Source organism: Chiloscyllium plagiosum, unplaced genomic scaffold (genome assembly GCF_037043375.1).
Source record: "Chiloscyllium plagiosum isolate Xiang-an unplaced genomic scaffold, Cpla_swu_hap1 HiC_scaffold_32, whole genome shotgun sequence".
Lineage (NCBI taxonomy): Eukaryota > Metazoa > Chordata > Chondrichthyes > Orectolobiformes > Hemiscylliidae > Chiloscyllium > Chiloscyllium plagiosum.
Genome location: NW_028270170.1, coordinates 12,089,181 through 12,108,312, shown reverse-complemented (window position 1 = coordinate 12,108,312; position 19,132 = coordinate 12,089,181). Strand labels below are relative to the sequence as shown.

Sequence of the window (19,132 nt, the reverse complement as noted above, 5' to 3'; positions counted from 1 at the left end):
CCGCAGGACACAAATCCTGTTGCAATTTCGGCTGCACCGGACAGTTTGAAAGAGAAATGAAAGGAGTTAAAAAGCTGCCATGAAGCTGTTCACTGGCTTGGAGCTCCACAACTGCCATAAATGCTCAGAGCTCACAAATGCAAAATTTCGGGTGTGTGTCAACCTCCCATTGCATCACTTGCTGCTAAACACGACTTCACAGAATGGATTTGCTTTAGTTTTCAAACAGTCAACAAATTATACATCAGACCACAGTGATGCAGAAAGATAGTGAAAGGGTAATATGACATGACTGTATATAACCATACGGATTCATCACATAAAATTAGTTCACTGATTAAAAAAAGCTTTTGGCTTTCAAATCTAAAAATCATGCAGTGAAGTCAAAGCACCTTTGGCCTTTGCTATATGCATTAGAGAACTATTTCAATTGTAACCGTGATTATTTGCTCCTGTTAGTAAAACCATATTTGGTGCTGGACCATCTAGTTTTCTGCTGTTTTTAATGTGTTGAAAAACCACTGCAGTCTCCTGAAGACATTAAATGTCACTACAGAGGGGTAGATAATTCAAATGTTGAGATTCAGTTGACCAAACTGCAATCTTAAATGCCATCTAAATATTTAAACACTGTTAATTAGAGTTAACACTTAAAACTATTGGCAGAAGCAAATTGTCTAGCCTAGGCACCTTCACTACCCATTGGTTTATATCCTATCCTATCCTATCTGCTGGTTTACGTCCTATCAAATTGAGATCTCTGTGTCAGGCTTCCATAGTATTCATTCCCTGTACACCCCTCAGTCCATCCCCCAACTATACCTTCCCAATCAGAATGATTCCAGGAAAATGCATTTAACAGTATTCCCAGATACTTTGCAGGGAAAAACAAAATGCATTAACCTAGCAATGCACAGGAGCTCACAACATTTCAGAAATGCAATAAAAAAATTTGGTTAGCATCATCGCTGCACCAACAGAACATAAAACATAGAACAGTACAGCACAGTACTGGCCCTCGATGTTGTGCCGAATTTTTATCCTACTCTGAGATCAAACTAATCTACATACTTTACATTTTACCATCATAAAAGTAACCATTTCTTCAAAGTAAATGGCAGTGTTCTACATTTACCAGCAGCTTATGCTGGCTCACAATTCATGGTGTCTAATTTTTTTTCTTGAATGAACCAGTTGATTTGTGCATTTATGATGTACCTTGGTAATTCAGTATTATATTTGCAGCATGCTTAGGACTAATTGTGTACTTTCACATGTGATGGAAAGAAATTTAGAACCTCCATCATCATTATTTATAGTCCTGAACTACAACACACATGGAAAACTTCTGATGAATTCCTCTAATTATATCCAATATTTCAACTGTGTAAACTAGCAATCTATGACCGGTAATATTTATTGAAGATAGTTCTAAGACTTATGCAAAACAACAATCAATACTGTTGGCAATGGGGGAGGATCAGAAAGTCCAATCTGCAATCTCAGACACCAGAACAAAATCTTGGGTTGCCTATGCTAACACCCGTCATTCTGTTGTATCTTCTGTACAATGTACTGAAGGAGTCCTGCACCGTTGGGAGCACCATCTGTCAGGTAAGCTATTAAACTGGGACAAAATTGCTAGAAAAGCTCAGCAGGTCTGGCAGCATCTGGAGAGAAATCCTAGTTAAAATCTGTGTCAGGTGACCCTTCCTCAGAACTCAGAATGTTCTGAGGAAGGGTCACTAGACCCACAACTTTCACTTTGATTTCTCTCCACAGATGCTGCCAGATCTGCTGAGCTTTTCGAGCAATTTCTGTTTGTTTTTCTGATTTCCACCATCTGTAGTTAGTTCGGTTTTTGTCTATTAAGTTGTGACCCTGCCAGCTCTCTATCGCATGGCAATATTTCAAAGAATAACAGTGAAATTTTCCCGAGCCTAATATTCATCCTTCAAATCAATATCACTTAAAGAGATTACCAAGTCATTATCTTGTCGCTACTTGTGGGATCTTGCTGGACACAAATTATCTGCTACATTTCTCAAAAATAGGGCAATGATTATATTTCAGAATGATTGCCAGAGGGGCATTTTTGGTTGTCCTGAACTTATGAAAGGTACTATGTAAATGCAAGTTCCTTGTTTAACAACAGTATGCAAATGTATGACTGATAATATATTGCTGAATACATTGCAAAAATACTAGTGCCAAAGAAGGTTCTCCTTGCTACAACATATGCATGTAAACTATCTTGTGTCTTCTGAACTCAGAACAATATTATTGCATTAAATATGTTGGAACCATTTCTCTTCTCTTTTTGTAAACCTTTCTTTCCTGACATCAGGGCAGACAATTAATCTGTTGATTGTGAGCCAACCACTCATGACAACAATGTATGACCAAATTGGAATATACTGAAACATAGAACTCTGAAACTCTGTGTCTCCATTCACTGGTGCTGCAACAATATCAAAACCATTATAGCACCATACTTTTGGTAAAACATCCCTAATGTGAGTCACAGGAACCTTATCAGATTTCAAATAGAGGGGACATTAGAAAAGGTGGCTGAACATTAGGTCAAAGGGTTTAAGGAATGTGAAGGAGGGAGAAGTGGAGAGGTTTAGAATGAGAATTCCAAAACCAAGTCAGCTAAAGACACAGTTCCAATGATGGAGTGAGCTGATGGAAATATGCATGAGGATAGCATTTGAGGAAAGCATCCTTCGAGAATTACAGAATTTGAGGGGAAAGAGGAAAGAAAAGGCAAGGCTGCAGTGAGATTTGAAGGTGAGGATAAGAATTTAAATTAATGTACTAACTTGACATGAGGCCAAATTGGGAGAAGATTGCATATATCTGTTCACTAAAAATGAAGATTATTTGCCCTGATGAATATCTTTGCTTTACACAAACTCTTGTTCATGCCTGCTCTGCTTGGTGAAAGAGAAAGTAAATTGAAGTTGTTGTAACAGAACTGCATTCAATCCAATTCTTGTGAATTTTTTAACTTGCATTAATAAGAATGTTAATCAGGCACTGTGGATGCACAGGATTGCAACTTATATTCATCTAGAAAAACACATTTAAATTGGTGTAAAGGAGGTGATGAAATTATTTTATTGGTGTGAGCATTATGACTAATTTGCAACATATAAATACGAACCTGGCTGGAAATGAGACTGTGAAAGTTAAATGTTAGGTATCCCCGCATTGTTCAGGTCGGGGTTGCAGTGTACACATAGAACATAAGCTGCTGAATATGTAAATTATATATTTAAGAACAAGCTGTCTGAAACTAATGTCATTGAGTTTAAATTGGCTTCCAGCTAATCGCTGATGAGAGCATATTTATGCTTTGGGACTAGACAAACAAGATCAATGATTACTTGCAGCTCTGTGAATGTAAATTTCAAAGACTTTTGGATGTTTCTTGTAAATTTATCTCCTAGTGAGAAACAGAGGTACACAGGCCTGGAAGTCAAAAGTTAAATTCTCGGTTTGTGCTGACTTAACTGATTTAACCTCTGAATGTTATAAAATGACCCAAGTATTTATAAATTAAAATCTTTCAGGCAAAAATTGACAAAGCCAAAGAAAGGGACAATAAGAGATGAATGAAAGGTTAGCCAAAGAAAGACTAAACATTACAGTTTAATAATCTACTAAGTCTATTTTCAATTTAAATACTAGGAATGGCTATTGAATCAAAAGTGAAATTGCAGAATTGTACTCTGTTGATAAAGAATATAGGCGCACAACTGGCTACATAGATTCATGAACCTAACACTTGCCATACATTTTACTTCCCAAATGCAATTTGTTTCACCTCACTAAACTGCAGGTAATTCAACATTTTGTTTTTACAATACTATATTTTCTGGGCTAATTCTCTGACTTATTAGCCATTAGTCGTAACATTGTATTGTGCAATCGCATATATAAGCAATTGTCGTTAATATAGGAATTCCAACCTAAAGTGGCCACAACCCATATAGTTTATTTTCCAGTAGTCATTTGAAATAATTGAACTTTTAACTAATCATAGTGATTACTTGTTATTATTAAAAGTGATAAAACCTGCAGTTATTGTAAAGGCTAAAGTTTAGATGGATCAATGATATGGAATATGTCAGGATTATTTCACTATTTTGGTTATACAGGGTGCATTGATGTTTAAGATTTCCCCAGAAACTGAATTTACTTAACTAAATGCAAGTGAGCACTGTTGCAATTGTTCCAATTCACTATCTATCAGGATTGTCAGTGTTGTATTCGCTTCCCATGCACCTTATTTTCTTTCTATGTAAATGACCGTTGTGTATTTTCGTGAGGCAGTTTACATTTCTCTATATTAAATTGAATCTACTATAATTCCCATAACTCTCTAGTACATTCAAATCTTACAGCACATCCTATCAATATTTCAGCTGAACAACTTTATTAACTATGTATCATCTGAATGTCTAGCCCCTGTAACTGTGACTTCTAGCTCCAGATCATTTAGGAAGATATTAAGCAAAAGAGGTCACAAAACAGTTATCCCTGTTGGCACCAAAATAAGAATCATCAATTATTAGACCATAACACCACAAGAATTAGGAACAAAATAAGCCATTTAATTACTCAAGCCTACTCAGCTATTCAATAGGATCATGGCTGATCTAACACTCCTCACTTCCACTTTCCTGCTCTTTCCCCACAACTCTTGATTTCTCTATTGATCAAGAATCTATCTCAGCCTTAAATATACACAAGGACTCTGTGGCAAGGAAATCCAAAGATTCATCTTTGATCATTTGAGAGAAGACATTCCTCCTCATCTCAGTTTTAAATTGTCGGTTCTTTATTCTGAGACTATGCCTTCTGGTTCTAGACTCTCCCGTGAGGGTTAACATCCTCTCAGCATTTATCCTGTCAAGCCCCTGAGGAATCCTGATGTTTTAATGGTTCAAATACAGAACAACTGGTTAACCTTTCCCATACCAAATTAGAATCTGCAGAACTATCTTTGCATACTTTTTTTTGCATGTGAAGTAAATCTGAAAGTGGTATCGCATTGATTGGGGGTAGGATCGGACAGTCATTCCATTAATCTCAAGAGTGAAACTTGAGTTTATACGATTACTCTTGTGTCTCGAATACTTGTAAAAGTTTAATTTTATTGCAAATTGTGTAATATTGAAATTGAAATGCTTTGTAATGTATTTTTACAAATGTATGAATAATGTAACTTTTTGGAAAAATATACAAGAAAGTCTGAAACTGTAATGATATAAATGAAATTATTGTACAACAACTATCCATTCAGGCATTGTATGAGGTGAAGGAACAACAGTAGCATGCATTTGTACAATTATGTAGTAAACCAATATAAGAACCATTATAAAAAATTTGATTACTTAGCTAAAGGGATATTATGATAGGAAACCAAAGCTTGATTAAATGGTTGGTTTTAAGCAGCATCATAAAGGTAAGGAGAGATGTAGAGAGATGGAGTGGTTATGAGTAGGAATTCCAGAGTTTAGGATCTAGTCAGTTAAAGACATGATCAAAAGTTGTGTAGCAATTAAAATCAGGACGTGCCAAGAGATCAGAATCGGGGAAATACAAAAAATTTAATCAGGCTGACACAGATTATAGAGATAGGGACTGGTTAGTTCATGGAAGGATTTTCAAACATCAGTGATAATTTTGAACAACTATAGACTAATGTTTCACATTTTTTTCAGAATCCAATGGTTTTGTTAGTTAGGTCTGGTATTAGAAATCTGTGCCCCTGAAATTACTATTTGTGAAATTTGCATTTCACCATTTGTGTAATGTTCCTTTGTTTGCTATTTTAAGAATGACAAAGTGAATTAATAACTTTACTGATGTAATTAAGTGTTTTCTGCAGCAATTTAAAACAATATTCAATGTGCCTATTGCTTTAGCAAGACAATTTTTCTTGCATTGTAACCCCTTCCTATTTTAAAGTTATTTTTGCAGAATATGCAAGTTGTTGTTCAGTCTCTTATCTGCTTATAGAACTTGTTCTGATGTGGTAAATTTGCTGACGTCTGCATTTTTAAAAAGTGCTGTGTGTAAATACAGGTGTAAAGGGATAAGAGGTCTTGAGGTTGAATGACCTGATTAATATGATTAGTACAGTACTGCAGTATGGTATTGGTCCGTCCTCTCCTCTTCCAACATCACTACCCTCAATTTTTCCCTTCTATTTGTTAGTGGATATCCACTGAAGGCTAAATAAATCTAGTGCCTATCCAGTCTTAATGTCACATCATGTTTGGGATGGATAGTAGTATGGGCTCTGGAGAGTACTCCATATGGAAACTCTGGCACACTTTTAACCTCCTTAGGCCTATGTCAAAGCCAGATAAAGCTTTTGACATTTGCCTGCAATCAATGAACTCAATCCAGACTGGGAAGTTGGGTCTTTCTTCCGTCTCTATCATCCTGGATGGCACACTTGCCATTCAATCCATTTGGGAACATTGTAGTTTTCAGCAATTCAAGGGCTGTTCCCTTACTGCAGTTATGTCATTTAGAATTATGGTGGCCACTTGACTCAGTTGGCTTGATTGAAAGTTTGAAGGGGACAGTAAGCCTCAGGGTACTACTATTGGCCTTAATGCCCTTAAACTGGACTAGACAGTAAAACCTTTACCGGGTTTCATTGGTTTTGTTGTACTTACAAATATACAAATGAGGAGCAGGAGTAGGCCATTTGGCCCCTGGAGCCCACTTTGCAATTTATTAAGATCCTGTCTGATCTGATTGTAACCTCAAATCTGCATTCCCGTCTGCCACTGATAACCTTTCAGACCTTGCTTACCAAAAGTGTATTCCCTTCTGCCTTAGAAATATTCAAGGATTGTTTTTGCTGCAATTTCAGGAAGAGAGTTACAAAGACACCAAGACCTTTGTAAGAAAGCTTCTTGCCTCTTCTGTTTTATTTTTTAAACTGCAATCCCAATTTCTACTTTCTCCCATCTACCCAGTCAAGTCAGGATCTTATATGTTTTGATCAGGTCTCCTCTTACTCTTCTAAGATCCAGTGGATATAAACTATAAACAGCAGATTGAAACAATCTAACCTTTCCTCATTGGACAACTCACCTATTCTGGATATTAGATTGGCAAATTTTCTCTGAACTGTTTCCAATGCATTTACATCCTTCCTTTAGTAAGGTGACCAGTACTGTACACAGTACTCCAGATGTAGTCTTATCAATACCCTGAATAACTGAAAAGTAGCCTCACTACTTTTGCATCCAATTCCTCTCACGATAAGTGATAACATTCTATCGGCTTTCCTAATTACTTGATGTATCTACAATTTTTTTTCAGTTCAAGCTCTGCATCTCAGACCTCTGCATTCTCTCACCATCTAGAGCTGCTCTTTGGAGGGTCAGTGCAGACTTGATGGGCCGAATGACCTCCTTCTGTGCTGTAGGGGTTCTACGATTCTGTTTCTTTTTGTAGTTTCTTAATGTCCTCTTTAACATTTACTTTCCTAGTTATCTTTGAGTCACCAGTCAATTTGGCAATAATATGTTCAGTCCCTCCACCCAAGTCATTGATATAAACAGTGAGACTCCAACACAATCCCTTTGACACAGTGGATATTAGTTGGGGAGTAGGAATGAGGCTTATCTTTAATTTACCCACCTCCCTGTCACACTTCCTGGTCCTGGTCAGTTAGTTTATCCATAATTATCATTTATTCTACAAGAAGACTGATCATTTTATCAAAATACTGACAGAGTTTGGATAGCACCTTCTATAGAAAAAGGAAAGTTTGTTCTCCAAATCATGAGTACAGTACAATATATTTATCATTCACAGAGTTAACATAAGAAGGTTTTGGCTTGAGGCACACGTTCAGATTTCGGAGTTATGTTTCTGGGTGGTGGCTTACCTCCTGGGCATTCTCAAAAGCCAACTGATGAAACATAGCTTTACTGACTGAATAACTTGCTGATGTAGATTGTAAACTGTTCTTTGTATTGCTCAGATAAGGAATAGTTGCTAATGTTGGTTGCACTAATAGGTATTGGGAGAAGCTACAAAACAATTAGTAACATTATTCAGATTAGATTCCAGGACTCATTTAAATTTAGAAATTCCCTCCTATTATACACGCATATGTATCAATCTTTCTACCCTGTGTAAATAGATATAAAACACTGTTCCTGTCTAGATTCTGTGAATTACTGCAAAAATTGTGGTTCTTAAGATGCACAATAACCAAATGTTGAAAGCTACAATATTTGGACATTGCCATTTGAAATCCTGCCCTCCTAAGTGGGCTTTATTTCATATTTAATGTGGTTGGAGGAAAGGTTGCTTCTAAGAAGCTAAGTCTCATCTAGCTGCAGGGCTGACAATGCCGTGGCTCATTGAACAGGTTTATAAACATGTCTCCTGACAGCACTGGGGTAACGCAGAGTTCAGCTACTCCCAGAACAACACCAACACGTGCTACTACAGAGCTGACAAGAACTTTGCACAGGCCAAATGAGATATACTCTTAACACTAAGCACTGAAAAATAAACACCAGGCAGTACTTCGGCAAAGTGCAGTAGCATATGATCTCATTCACATACGTTCATTCACAGACACACAGAGTCTAGCCTGGGTAACGAGAGCTAAAATGAGGGTGGGGAGGAGAATGCTACATCCTGGAAATCAAAATGAAAGAACAAATTAAACAACAACCAAATGCGGCTAAAAGACAGCCTAAACATTTAGAAATTGAAAGCTGTTTGAAATGTTATAACCATCTATTCAGTTTTCCATTCTATTTGACTCGCTAAGCATTTCCTGTCAATGTACAGTACTTAATTTGGTTACAAAATCTCCCCTGCATTCATCTGCTCTAATGTTAAATGTATATCTGGACATAGGTTTTTGATCAAATTAAGTGGGCATTTATCTAGATATTACTGTAAAGGTTTCCTTACATAACGTTCACTATGCAGGAACACACATGGTCATATCAAGCACACTAAATAACAGGTCAGTCAAGGAGCCAGATAGTACAACAGTCACATACAAAAGATATGATTAAATGAAAGATACATAATTAAAACAGTACAATGCCTATAATATACCTGAATACTAGAGAGACTAGTAGATCATGATGATAAACTTGCTGTAAGCCTTCAGTGTGTCAAGCAACTTATAACGACTGCAATGATAATTCACAAGTATTTAGATGGGTCGGCCTGATATTTAACTAACCTTTCAAAATATTTTAGTATGATGAGTTTATCAAAGATAGCAAAGATTGCTTTGCTGATCGCTGCACAAATCTGGATCATGATGTATTCAGAAATACCTTCTAATCTTGGAAAGCAATGCTGGTTTAAAGTTCATAGATTGACTGACTATTAAGGTTGGATACAGTAACCTGCAGGTAAAATGGCTTCATAAACACAGTCTATATTCCACACATTCAGAAGTGATGAGTACGTACAATTTTTTTTAAACCACATTTTTAAACAGCACTTGTGCCATTTTAAAGAAGAGAGCGAGAGGTAGTTCTGGTTTCCTGATCAATCCCTGAATCAATATCACAAAAGGCAGATTATTTGATAATTGTCACATTGCTGTCCATGAGAGCTCTATTCTACCTTGCAACAATGACTGCCCTTCGGTTCAAGGTAGCCTGCTTGCAGACATCCTATAGTCAAGAAAGTCTCCAGAAAGATTGCTGCTCCTCTGAAAGATTCTATTGCTGCACTAACATTTTCAATGTGCTCCTGCCGGTGTAATACACTTTGATTTAATGTAAAGCAAAATATTTCTCTCAACATAAACAAAAGTCTTTGCTGTAGGGATTCTATGAAATTCTATGAAAATAATCAATGAAATTATGGACAAAATCTTTACTGTATTTTTTGTAGTTAATGTGGACAGAGTTAAAAAAATGCATGCATCGGCTATTATACTTCATTGATATATATATCGCAGTGGAATCCAATGGGATAATACAAAAGTAACACATTCTGGATATTAATAATGGGCCATTGCATTTGATCATACAATCTGCTAAGTCTCCGAGCCATTGTTGCAATTTATCATTCCAATCCTTCCTGCAAGAGGTATATAACTTAAGGTCCATCAAACTCTGTCTCAGGCTTAATTCCTGATCTTTGCCCAGATCATCAGAAGTTGCATTGCCACACATGACCTCAGTACCTTTCAAGTAGTGATGGGAAAAATATAATTCACCAAAGCTCCTGGTCACCATCCAGTGACCCCAGCTGGAAAGTGCATGTGTGACTGTTGGCTGAAGACCTGCTGACATTCACTGTCTAGACATGACGTATTAAGATTGGCCATATGGGTACATTGCTGGTAGATAGCCAGCTCCAATAGAACCATTTCAATAGTGGACATTGAGGAGAAAAAAGAAACCATTCCAGGCACAAAATTAAAAGAAAATTATAAACAACTTAACTAAGAAATAGATCTTCTAAGTTGAATATCCGACTTCTGTACTTAAATCTATGCAATTCTAATTGACAATTAATTTTGATATATCTGAAAAATATTTTGTATTTACACAATGAGGTCATTCAGAAACATTCCAAGGTGTTTCACATGCAACTAATTTCTTTAAGTTTTATTGCTGTTGTTAAATGGGTGAACCTGGCCTCCATTTTGTGCACAGCAAGCTTCAACAAACAACATTGATAACCAGCCGTATCTGTGTTGCTCAAGGGAAGGATGTTGGCTGTCTGGGTCTTCAACATTCACTTGAACCAACACTAGAATATGCAGGATGGAAATATATATCGGAGCCGAGACTGTATTTAATAGAAACTTTGGTTTGCTGGTTTGCTGAGGTAATTGTAATACTTCAAAATATTACCATCATACACGGAAGTGATATGAACACTCCAAATTTGTAATCTATGAAACATACAGAATAGCTTCACGTTCATTTATAAAGGTTCCTGCTAATGGTTGCCTCTTTACAGACCTGTGGTTTAACTACTAATTACAGAGAAAAGGATGGATTTCCCAGTGAACATAAAATAATGGAAGTACATTGAACGGATGGAGGTTTAATTCCTTAAGTTTCCAAAGATGTAGTGCAAGGTTGGTTTCCAGGTGTTTGGCATTTGGCATTCACATCTGTCTTCGGTCAAATAGAAACAAAACATAGAGACACTGGAAATCTGACATATAAACACAGGATGCTGGAGAACTCGGCAGGTCTCACTGTGGAGAGAGAAACTGAGTTAATGTTTCAAGTTTGCCAGACCTGCTGAGTTTCTCTGCTTTTTAGATTAGATTACCTACAGTGTGGAAACAGGCCCTTCAACCCAACAAGTCCACACCGACCTGCCGAAGAGTAACCCACTCAGACCCATTTCCCTCTGACTAATGTGCCTAACACTATGGGCAATTTAGCATGGTCAATTCACCTGACCTGTACATCTTTGGACTGTGGGATGAAACCAGAGCACTCGGAGGAAACCCACGCAAACACGGGGAGAATGTGCAAACTCCACACAGACAGTCCCCGAGGCTGGAAGGGAACTTGGGATCCTGGTGCTGTGAGGCAGCAGTGCTAACCACTGAGCCACAATGCGCACCTTCAGTTAGTATTTTGGTATCAGTGTGTTACACACACAGAGGAGAAAGAAAATAATTTATCGATGTCTAACTAAGTTAGCAAGATCGATTTGAATTGGGTTGTTTATACTTAATTAATTGGGATCCTTCTGGTGGAATGGGAATCCCTCTCTCTGAGCTAAAAGGCCTTAGGTTCAGGTACTACATCAGGATTATGATGGTCATGGAGATGTGTCTTATAACATGTCCAAGCAGGTTGATTAAAATTGTCAGGTTTTATTAGAAGTGAAGACATACAGTCCAGTGTGGTAAGGGTTGGAGCTGCAATGCAGAGTACTCCCTTCAGTTCAGATAGCTTTTGGCAACTTTGAGGGCATCAAAACAGGAACTGAGAACCAGACCAATTTTAAGAAGTATTTTGAATCCACAAAGGACAGACTCTACAGATTCCAATTAACAAAAAATTTTACAAAATTGAACCAGGGTGCAATCCCCTGAAAAAAATAGTTTTTTTTTAAATTTTAGAAGAAATCTCACTTGAGAGTGCCCTGTGACTTATTTTGAAATAGAATGCTATGTACCATAGCGTCTTTTTTTCCTTTAGCATGGATATGAATGAAGTGGGCGAAAGAAAGGAAGGCCATTTCTTTGAAGAGGAGAGAATTAAAATAAACTCCTACACATTTTAAATAAAGATTTCAGTTTGATGAATCACCTCCTGGTTACTCATTTCACATTGGACTATTCTGACGAAGACAGTGCAAGGGGGAGCGGGAGCTCGCGTTTTAGATATAATTCGAACCCTAATCTCTCTGGGGGCCCATCCCACTGTCTGTCCAAAATTCAAACACACACCCCATCCTTTCGCCAGTGGGAGGTGCAATACTCAGTGGGTCACTGCAAAAAGACAGACTCTAGAGGAAGGTGCTGCGCACGGAGGAGTATGTAACGCTAGGGAGAAGATGCAAACAAAGTTTGACTTGCGGTTTTTAATATTCATTTCCGTAAAATGGAGATGAAAGCAACCAGGCAGGTTAGGCGCACATACACAAGGCCAGTATAACCTGCTGAAACTACCTCAAAAACACAGAAATGGCTCTTCAAGAAATTCCAGGATAGTATAACAACACAGGGAAGTAAATTTAGGGAGACAGACAGACTGAAATTAATTAAATAGCGTGTTGGCCGCGAAAGGTGGTTGGCCAGGCTTGCACTCAAGAGATAAGGTAAAACACACGGACAAAAAAAAAGATTCAGAGGAAGAGGGGAAAGCAGTGAGGCAGAAAAAGAGGGGAAAAGTAAATGTTGTAAGGCAGGATATTTATGTACAGGTAGATATTTAATGATGGCGCAATGGGCTATAGGTGTCGATATAAACTGTAAACAGAGAATAAACTTCACAGGCACAGAGGAGAAGGAATGAAAATGGGGGGGAAGCAGAAACAAAAAAATAGTAAAGTTCAGAAAATCCAAAAGGGAGAGAAAATATTCTTTTCGAGAAAATACATTCGAGAACGGAAAATGTCTACATTGCAGCGAAGCCCAAACTGTTGAAGTTGTTGTTACAAAGTGTAACTTCAGCACAGGATTATTTGGGGAGGGGAGTGATCTTCTTGTCAATTTCCTTGCAATTGGTTACTCTAGTCTTGTTCAAAAGGTTGATGAAATATCTCTCAATATCGCCAGTATCAATCAATTCTACAAGAAATATTTACAAGAAAATGAAAGAAGTGATAAGGATAACTCGTCATAAAGCACAATGCATGCTGCCAATGCAGTGAGTCGGAACTACTCATATGTATGTACACTTTCCCCCAAACTGAGATTCATAGGTTGACTGTAATTCTTTTAAAAAATTTGCAGCACGTAAATTAAACTGTAAAAAACAATCAATTTGAATTTAAAAAGAGCATGTTGTTGGGTATCTTTGAAATTTTTACGTTATGCATTCTGCACGTTACGAATTCAAGCCTAACCCAACCCCTCTTAAAAAAATACCATGCTCTTTCTCTGTGTAAAATGCAGAATTGCGATGCATTGTCTCTTTTTGCAAATGATTTAGACTCCCATTTCCTACATGACACCGGTTACCACACTTTGACAAGACTTCCTGGGCTTATAAAGCGTTTCTGCTGACGCTCTGGGGGCGTGAGGGGCGTTATATCAGGGCGGGTTCTTTCCTATTTGCGTTGGTATCTAAATTCTTAAAGATGCGGCAATGTTTATTTTAAAGAAACCTTGTCCTTCTCCCGAAAAATAGTTGGGTATACGATACAGGCATCGAATTTTACAATACGCCGACCTTAGGTTCTGTTAAAATTGCATGCAAATTCTATTCTCGGACTAGGTATCCAGTTGATTAGGAGCTGACTTGAGACAGATGGTAAGATGTAAGGTTGGGCTTTGCTGACGGGACTAACGCAGTCAAAAAATACAACAGCTACAATTGTGACCCTCCTCCGGTTAAGCTGAAGAGCCCCTGATGCTGGTGAATCCAACTCCCTGTGGGGAATGTGTTTGGGAGTGACTGGCGAGAGTTTGCCGGGGATCTGTATCCTTCTCTTTGCAATCTTCCCGAGGTCCAGGCAAACTCTCTTTATAGAGCGAATTTGATCAGGATGTTTGGCGGAAGTTGCAAAGATGTCAAGACATGAGAAAGCGAGGGTGGGGGGGGGGGGGGGGGGGTGTGGAGGGAAGAATTTTGAAAAATGAATTATAAATCGTGTGGTCACGGGGAATCGAATGAAGCACTGGGCGTGTGTGTGTAGTTTGCTTGGGAGGGTGAACACATTTACATTTGTATATGAGTAGCATCATTTCTTATGGTTTTATAGATCCATCCTACTTAATATTATTAATGTTGTACCACGTGGATCATTGGTGTTGCAAAAGGTGATGAAGATAATCAGAATCTACATTGATCTTGAAATTCCCATGAATTGTCACATCTTAAGAAAGAAAAGCAAAAGAGATAGGGTCTTAAGCTTGTTTTTTGTCCAGTACTTAATGGGTTAACTGGCTTCGAGTTTACTGGTACCAATGAAGTGGAGTAATGAATCTCAAACCTCTATGTGGACCACATACTCTAACAGATTGGCTGTGGTACAGGAACATGTGCACATACACACGCAGCAACAGGCTCGGGGTAATGAAGGAGCAGATTAAAATTTATAAACCTCAAACCGAGTCAGTCATCAAGGCAAGTTGCTGAAATAGACAAGTGGCTGAGAGTGCCGTTTTGACCTGCCCTCAGTTTGAGTAAATATGTTACAAATACTTTGAACATCCCCAGTCCGTGAGCGATCAACTCCCTATAAAGAGTGCTTGAAAACTGTCTTTAAAAGGAGTCATCCTCGATTACAGGAAATTGGGTGTTTCTGAAAAATGTGAGTGACAGGTGCGCCTTCAGGTCTGTTTCCCAAGGCAGATTCAAGCTACAGTTTATCATAGCCGATCGCGTTCGGAAAGAGTGAGAAGCCACCTGTGTCATCGAACGGTTTTTACATTAAAAACAAAGTGTTTCAGATTCGAGGGGAGTAGGTATATCTTCTGAGCTCTACCATTCAGTCTCTTTCAAACCCGGATTTCAACCGCTGAGGGTAGAGACGGAAAAAGGGGTACATCTTCAGATTTATGCATCACTCCCGCTCGCAACGACAAAAGCCTGAGCAAACACGGTCTGTGCAGACACTGGGGAGAGGGATTGTGAGGGACGGTGGCGATTTCAAATGCAGTTTGGATGTTTTAAAAGTTTCTGAGTCAGGGTCGGACAGCAGATAAACAGTTTATGGCCAAGACACGAAATTGTACTCTTTGCGAGTCTTCCCCCAGCCTGGGTTAGATTAGAGGTCAATTTGAAATAGTCTTTTAGCTAAAACACTGATGCTAACCTGGAGATTGGACGGCCGTTCCTGAAAGGAAATTTCTCTAATCCTGACATCTGTCTGACTTCAGCCAAGGTAAAATTGCCTCGATCGAGGAAAAAAAAGCCCATAGGCCTGGAAGTTCATAACCAAACTTATGGCGCTCAAACCGGTGTTGTCCAAAATTCATGAGCTACCCGGGCCAGGTATAGGGAGCCAGGAAGGGTCAGTCCTTCCTCAGGCATTTACGGGGTCTCCCGCCCTTCGGAGGCGTCCGGACAAATGGACAGTCGGGAGTAAAAGTGAAATTCTCGCCGGTTTCACGAAATTGACAAAGCGCGCTGACTTGGGAATGGGGGATAGATTTCGCCTGAAAGGAACGCTGTGTGTGTGTGTGTGAACAATAGGGAAGTGAGTCTCTCTGGAAAGACGGCGGAACGCGGTTTGAAAGAGTGCACATTCGCTCGCCAAAATAAAACAACACGGGCAGCGGTCAAGCAATCCCCCTCCCCCGAACCCACACTCTGTGTTTCTGTCAGGGAGGAGTTAGCAAGGCTTCCATTTTCATTATCGGCTGTAGAAATGATAATCTTCAGTCTAGAAGCGGGCAAAAAGAGAGAGAGAGAGAGAGAGAGAGAGATTGTGTTTCAAGTTTGGAAACCACACGCGCTCAGCGTAATCCTGAAACCCAGAGATTTGGTTTTGAAGAAGTTAACCTCAGACACGAAATGAAGCGAGTGTTCCGAGTGAGTGAGAGGGACACACAGAGAGAAAGAGAGAGAGAGATCAGTGAGTGTGGTGCAGGTTTGACCAGCCTGAACCTGCGACCTGAAATCTCCACGAGATTTGATTTGTTCCTTCCTGAAGCCGAACAATTCGGATTCAGATCAGTTCCGTTCGAATTTCAGACTCGCTAACTCGGATTGCTCCAACGTTGTTGGGAGGAGTGACACAGAACGCCAAATAAACAAGAACTCGGGTGTAAGAAGCACTCACCTGCCCTGCTTGGTGATGATCATCTCGGTCTGGTGTTTGTGAAATTTAGCCCAAAGCTGGTAATTGCAGAGGAGAATCTGCACTTTCCCGGCTGCTTGCAAGCCCGGCACGCCGTAGATGGATGTCCGCTGGAAGGAGGGAGCGTACGGGGCCGAGAAGGAGTCAGTGCCCGCTGAATAGACCTCAGCCCCGGGGGCTGGGTAGCTAGGCGCTCCGGGGACCTGCGCTCTCGTGGCGGGGTAAGGGCAGTTGGATAAAGTTGGACTCAGGAACCTGCTGGCGTTGCCCACGGAGATGCCAGCCGCCGAGATGTGTTGGCTGGGGTACGGGAGAGGGACAGAGTCCGGGTTGCTCTGGCACTGGTCAGCCGCTAGGTAGAACCGGTCCTGCATGCCATACCTCAGCTCGGGGAAATCTTGCATGGGTTTGGTATTCCTCTCGGCGTCTTTGCTGAAGTTCTCGCTGGACTCTGGCTGGTTCAACATGCTGATGGGGAAACTGGAGCCGGAATTTGGAGTCGATCCTCCCATGGACTGTCCAGAGAGAGAGAATTAAATGAATAAAAAATGTGAAACTTTTGTTTTTAAAACCAAAACAAACCAAAAAAAGGACCCTGAGCGTGATCACACTTGAAGATTGCTGTTGAATGTAATAATGTCCATTCTGGTTCTAAACTCTCTTGTCTACCAGCCTCCCAGGTACCAGCTCCTGTTAAATATTACAGGCTGCAGCCTCAGGGTCTTTCTAATCCGATTGGCTCAGTCCTCATTAATAGGCAACATCAACCTGCTCCTCATTGGCTCTCTCTTCGTATTTGCATAGTGCACTCTGATTCGTCCAATCACCCTCTCTGAGGCCCGGAGGAGGATTGGGAGTGAGAGGATGAGGGAACCTCGGGAGGGAATGGGGCAAGAGGGTTTGGTGAGGGGGGGGGGGGGGGGGAGAGAGGAATAGGGGGGGGGGGGGGGGGAGAGGAATTGGGGGTGGGAAGAAAGTGAGTTTATAAGTGAATCTTTCATGTGAAATATATCAGTCAGCAATATCCGCAGTGGCAGCAGAACAGGAAGAAAGAGGAACTGACTCCAATGTCAACTGTATTTTCTGGGGACGATTGAGTATACACTTTGGGGGTGGGGGGGGGGGCTGCGTTATAACGTTATGGCGAGGGTGCAGGATTGGGCAGCTTTTCAAAGCGAAACAAAAAATCTTTCGAGGCGTCCTACTGCTGCAGGGGTAGAAAGTCTCACCTGTCCCCGGAGGTGTGTCAAACCGTATCAGAATAGTTTTTTTGTGTGTGATTTGAAGGTATCGGCACCGTCAAGACAGACGGAATGGCCTCTTTTTGCACTGGAAATGCGATTTATTTTTTAAAATGCTGTCTCTAAGACAATTCCGAGATCGGCAACCTTTCTAATCAAACACCAGGCCGGAACTCCTGTGATCAATTTTACTTCCAACTGAGTATTCAGTGAAACATGCACCATTTAGCATAGGTCGGATTTTCGCCTGTCATTTCCGTCTTCTGTTATTTGTGATTTCCCAAATACTGAAATAGTTTAATCCATTTGGGTTTGAACGGTTAGTTGACTGCTCTCGATGGCTTTGATCTTACACATGATCCGCTCCCTGAGCTCAACTGTTACAAACAATGTCGAATTCATTTGGAGAATACCAACTCTTGGTTGTGTGCGTGAGCCATCGGTATAAAAGAAAACTCAGTTTCGAAAATTCAGATTGTTGCGAGAAATGACATGAAAAAGAGACACCACTCTCATCGTTTCCAGGAGTGTGGACTGGTGGCCAACAGGAAAAAGGGGAGAGAATCAATATCATACACACACACGCGCAGACACACACATACACACACACGCAGACACATACACACACACGCATACACACACATACACACATACATACACACACACGCAGACACACACATACACACACACACGCATACACACATACACATGGACACACAGACACGCACACACACATACACATGCACACTCAGACACACATACACACACACAGACATACACACAAACACACACAAAATAATTAATTAATCGGATCACATGCAAGTACTCAATTTGGAGTTTGTCTTCACATCAATTTACAGCAGTTTTGTCCGGTGCAATTCACCAACCGCCCCCTGTTATAATCATCTTTACTTTATACTGGGGTGGGGGAGAGGAACGGCAGGTTAATGCTAATAAGAAATGTCTGTGTTAATTGTAAGCCAAACGATAAATGCGATACATATAGGGAGTGGAAATAGCATTAATAACCGTCTCCATCGCAAGTCTTTACCTTGAAAAAGCGCCATCTGAATGACAAACTAACTTAAGGTGAAACCCAGCCACCAGCACCCCTCCTTCCAATTCACTCGATGCGAATAAAGGATATGATTTTTTTCTCTTGCTCCCTTGAAATAAAGGGGGCAGCGAATATGGGAAGCGGAAAATCCAGTGACATACCCAGCTTATGTCGCAGCCACAGTCCCCTGCAACTTTGCTATATTTTGGTGATAGACATGAATTCTGAAGAAAGGTCACGGGCTCGGACATTTCTCTCTCTCCAGCTGATGCCAGACCGCAGTCGTTAGGAAGGGGATTTGATTAGCTGAGCAAACCAACATGAATTTATATATGGCAGCATCAGCTGTTCTTTGCTT

General features: G+C 40.0%; 1 protein-coding gene across 1 annotated transcript in view; it reads right to left on the bottom strand.

Moving 5' to 3' along the window:
* tbx21 (T-box transcription factor 21) overlaps positions 1-17,169 on the bottom strand; it is a 41,539-nt gene extending 24,370 nt beyond the window's left edge. Inside the window, exon 1 of the mRNA XM_043674874.2 lies at positions 16,459-17,169. Within this exon, the coding sequence (XP_043530809.1) occupies positions 16,459-16,988 (530 nt within the window). The 5' untranslated portion in view covers positions 16,989-17,169. The remainder of the gene's footprint in view (positions 1-16,458) is intronic.
* Between the last annotated feature and the right edge of the window lie 1,963 nt (positions 17,170-19,132).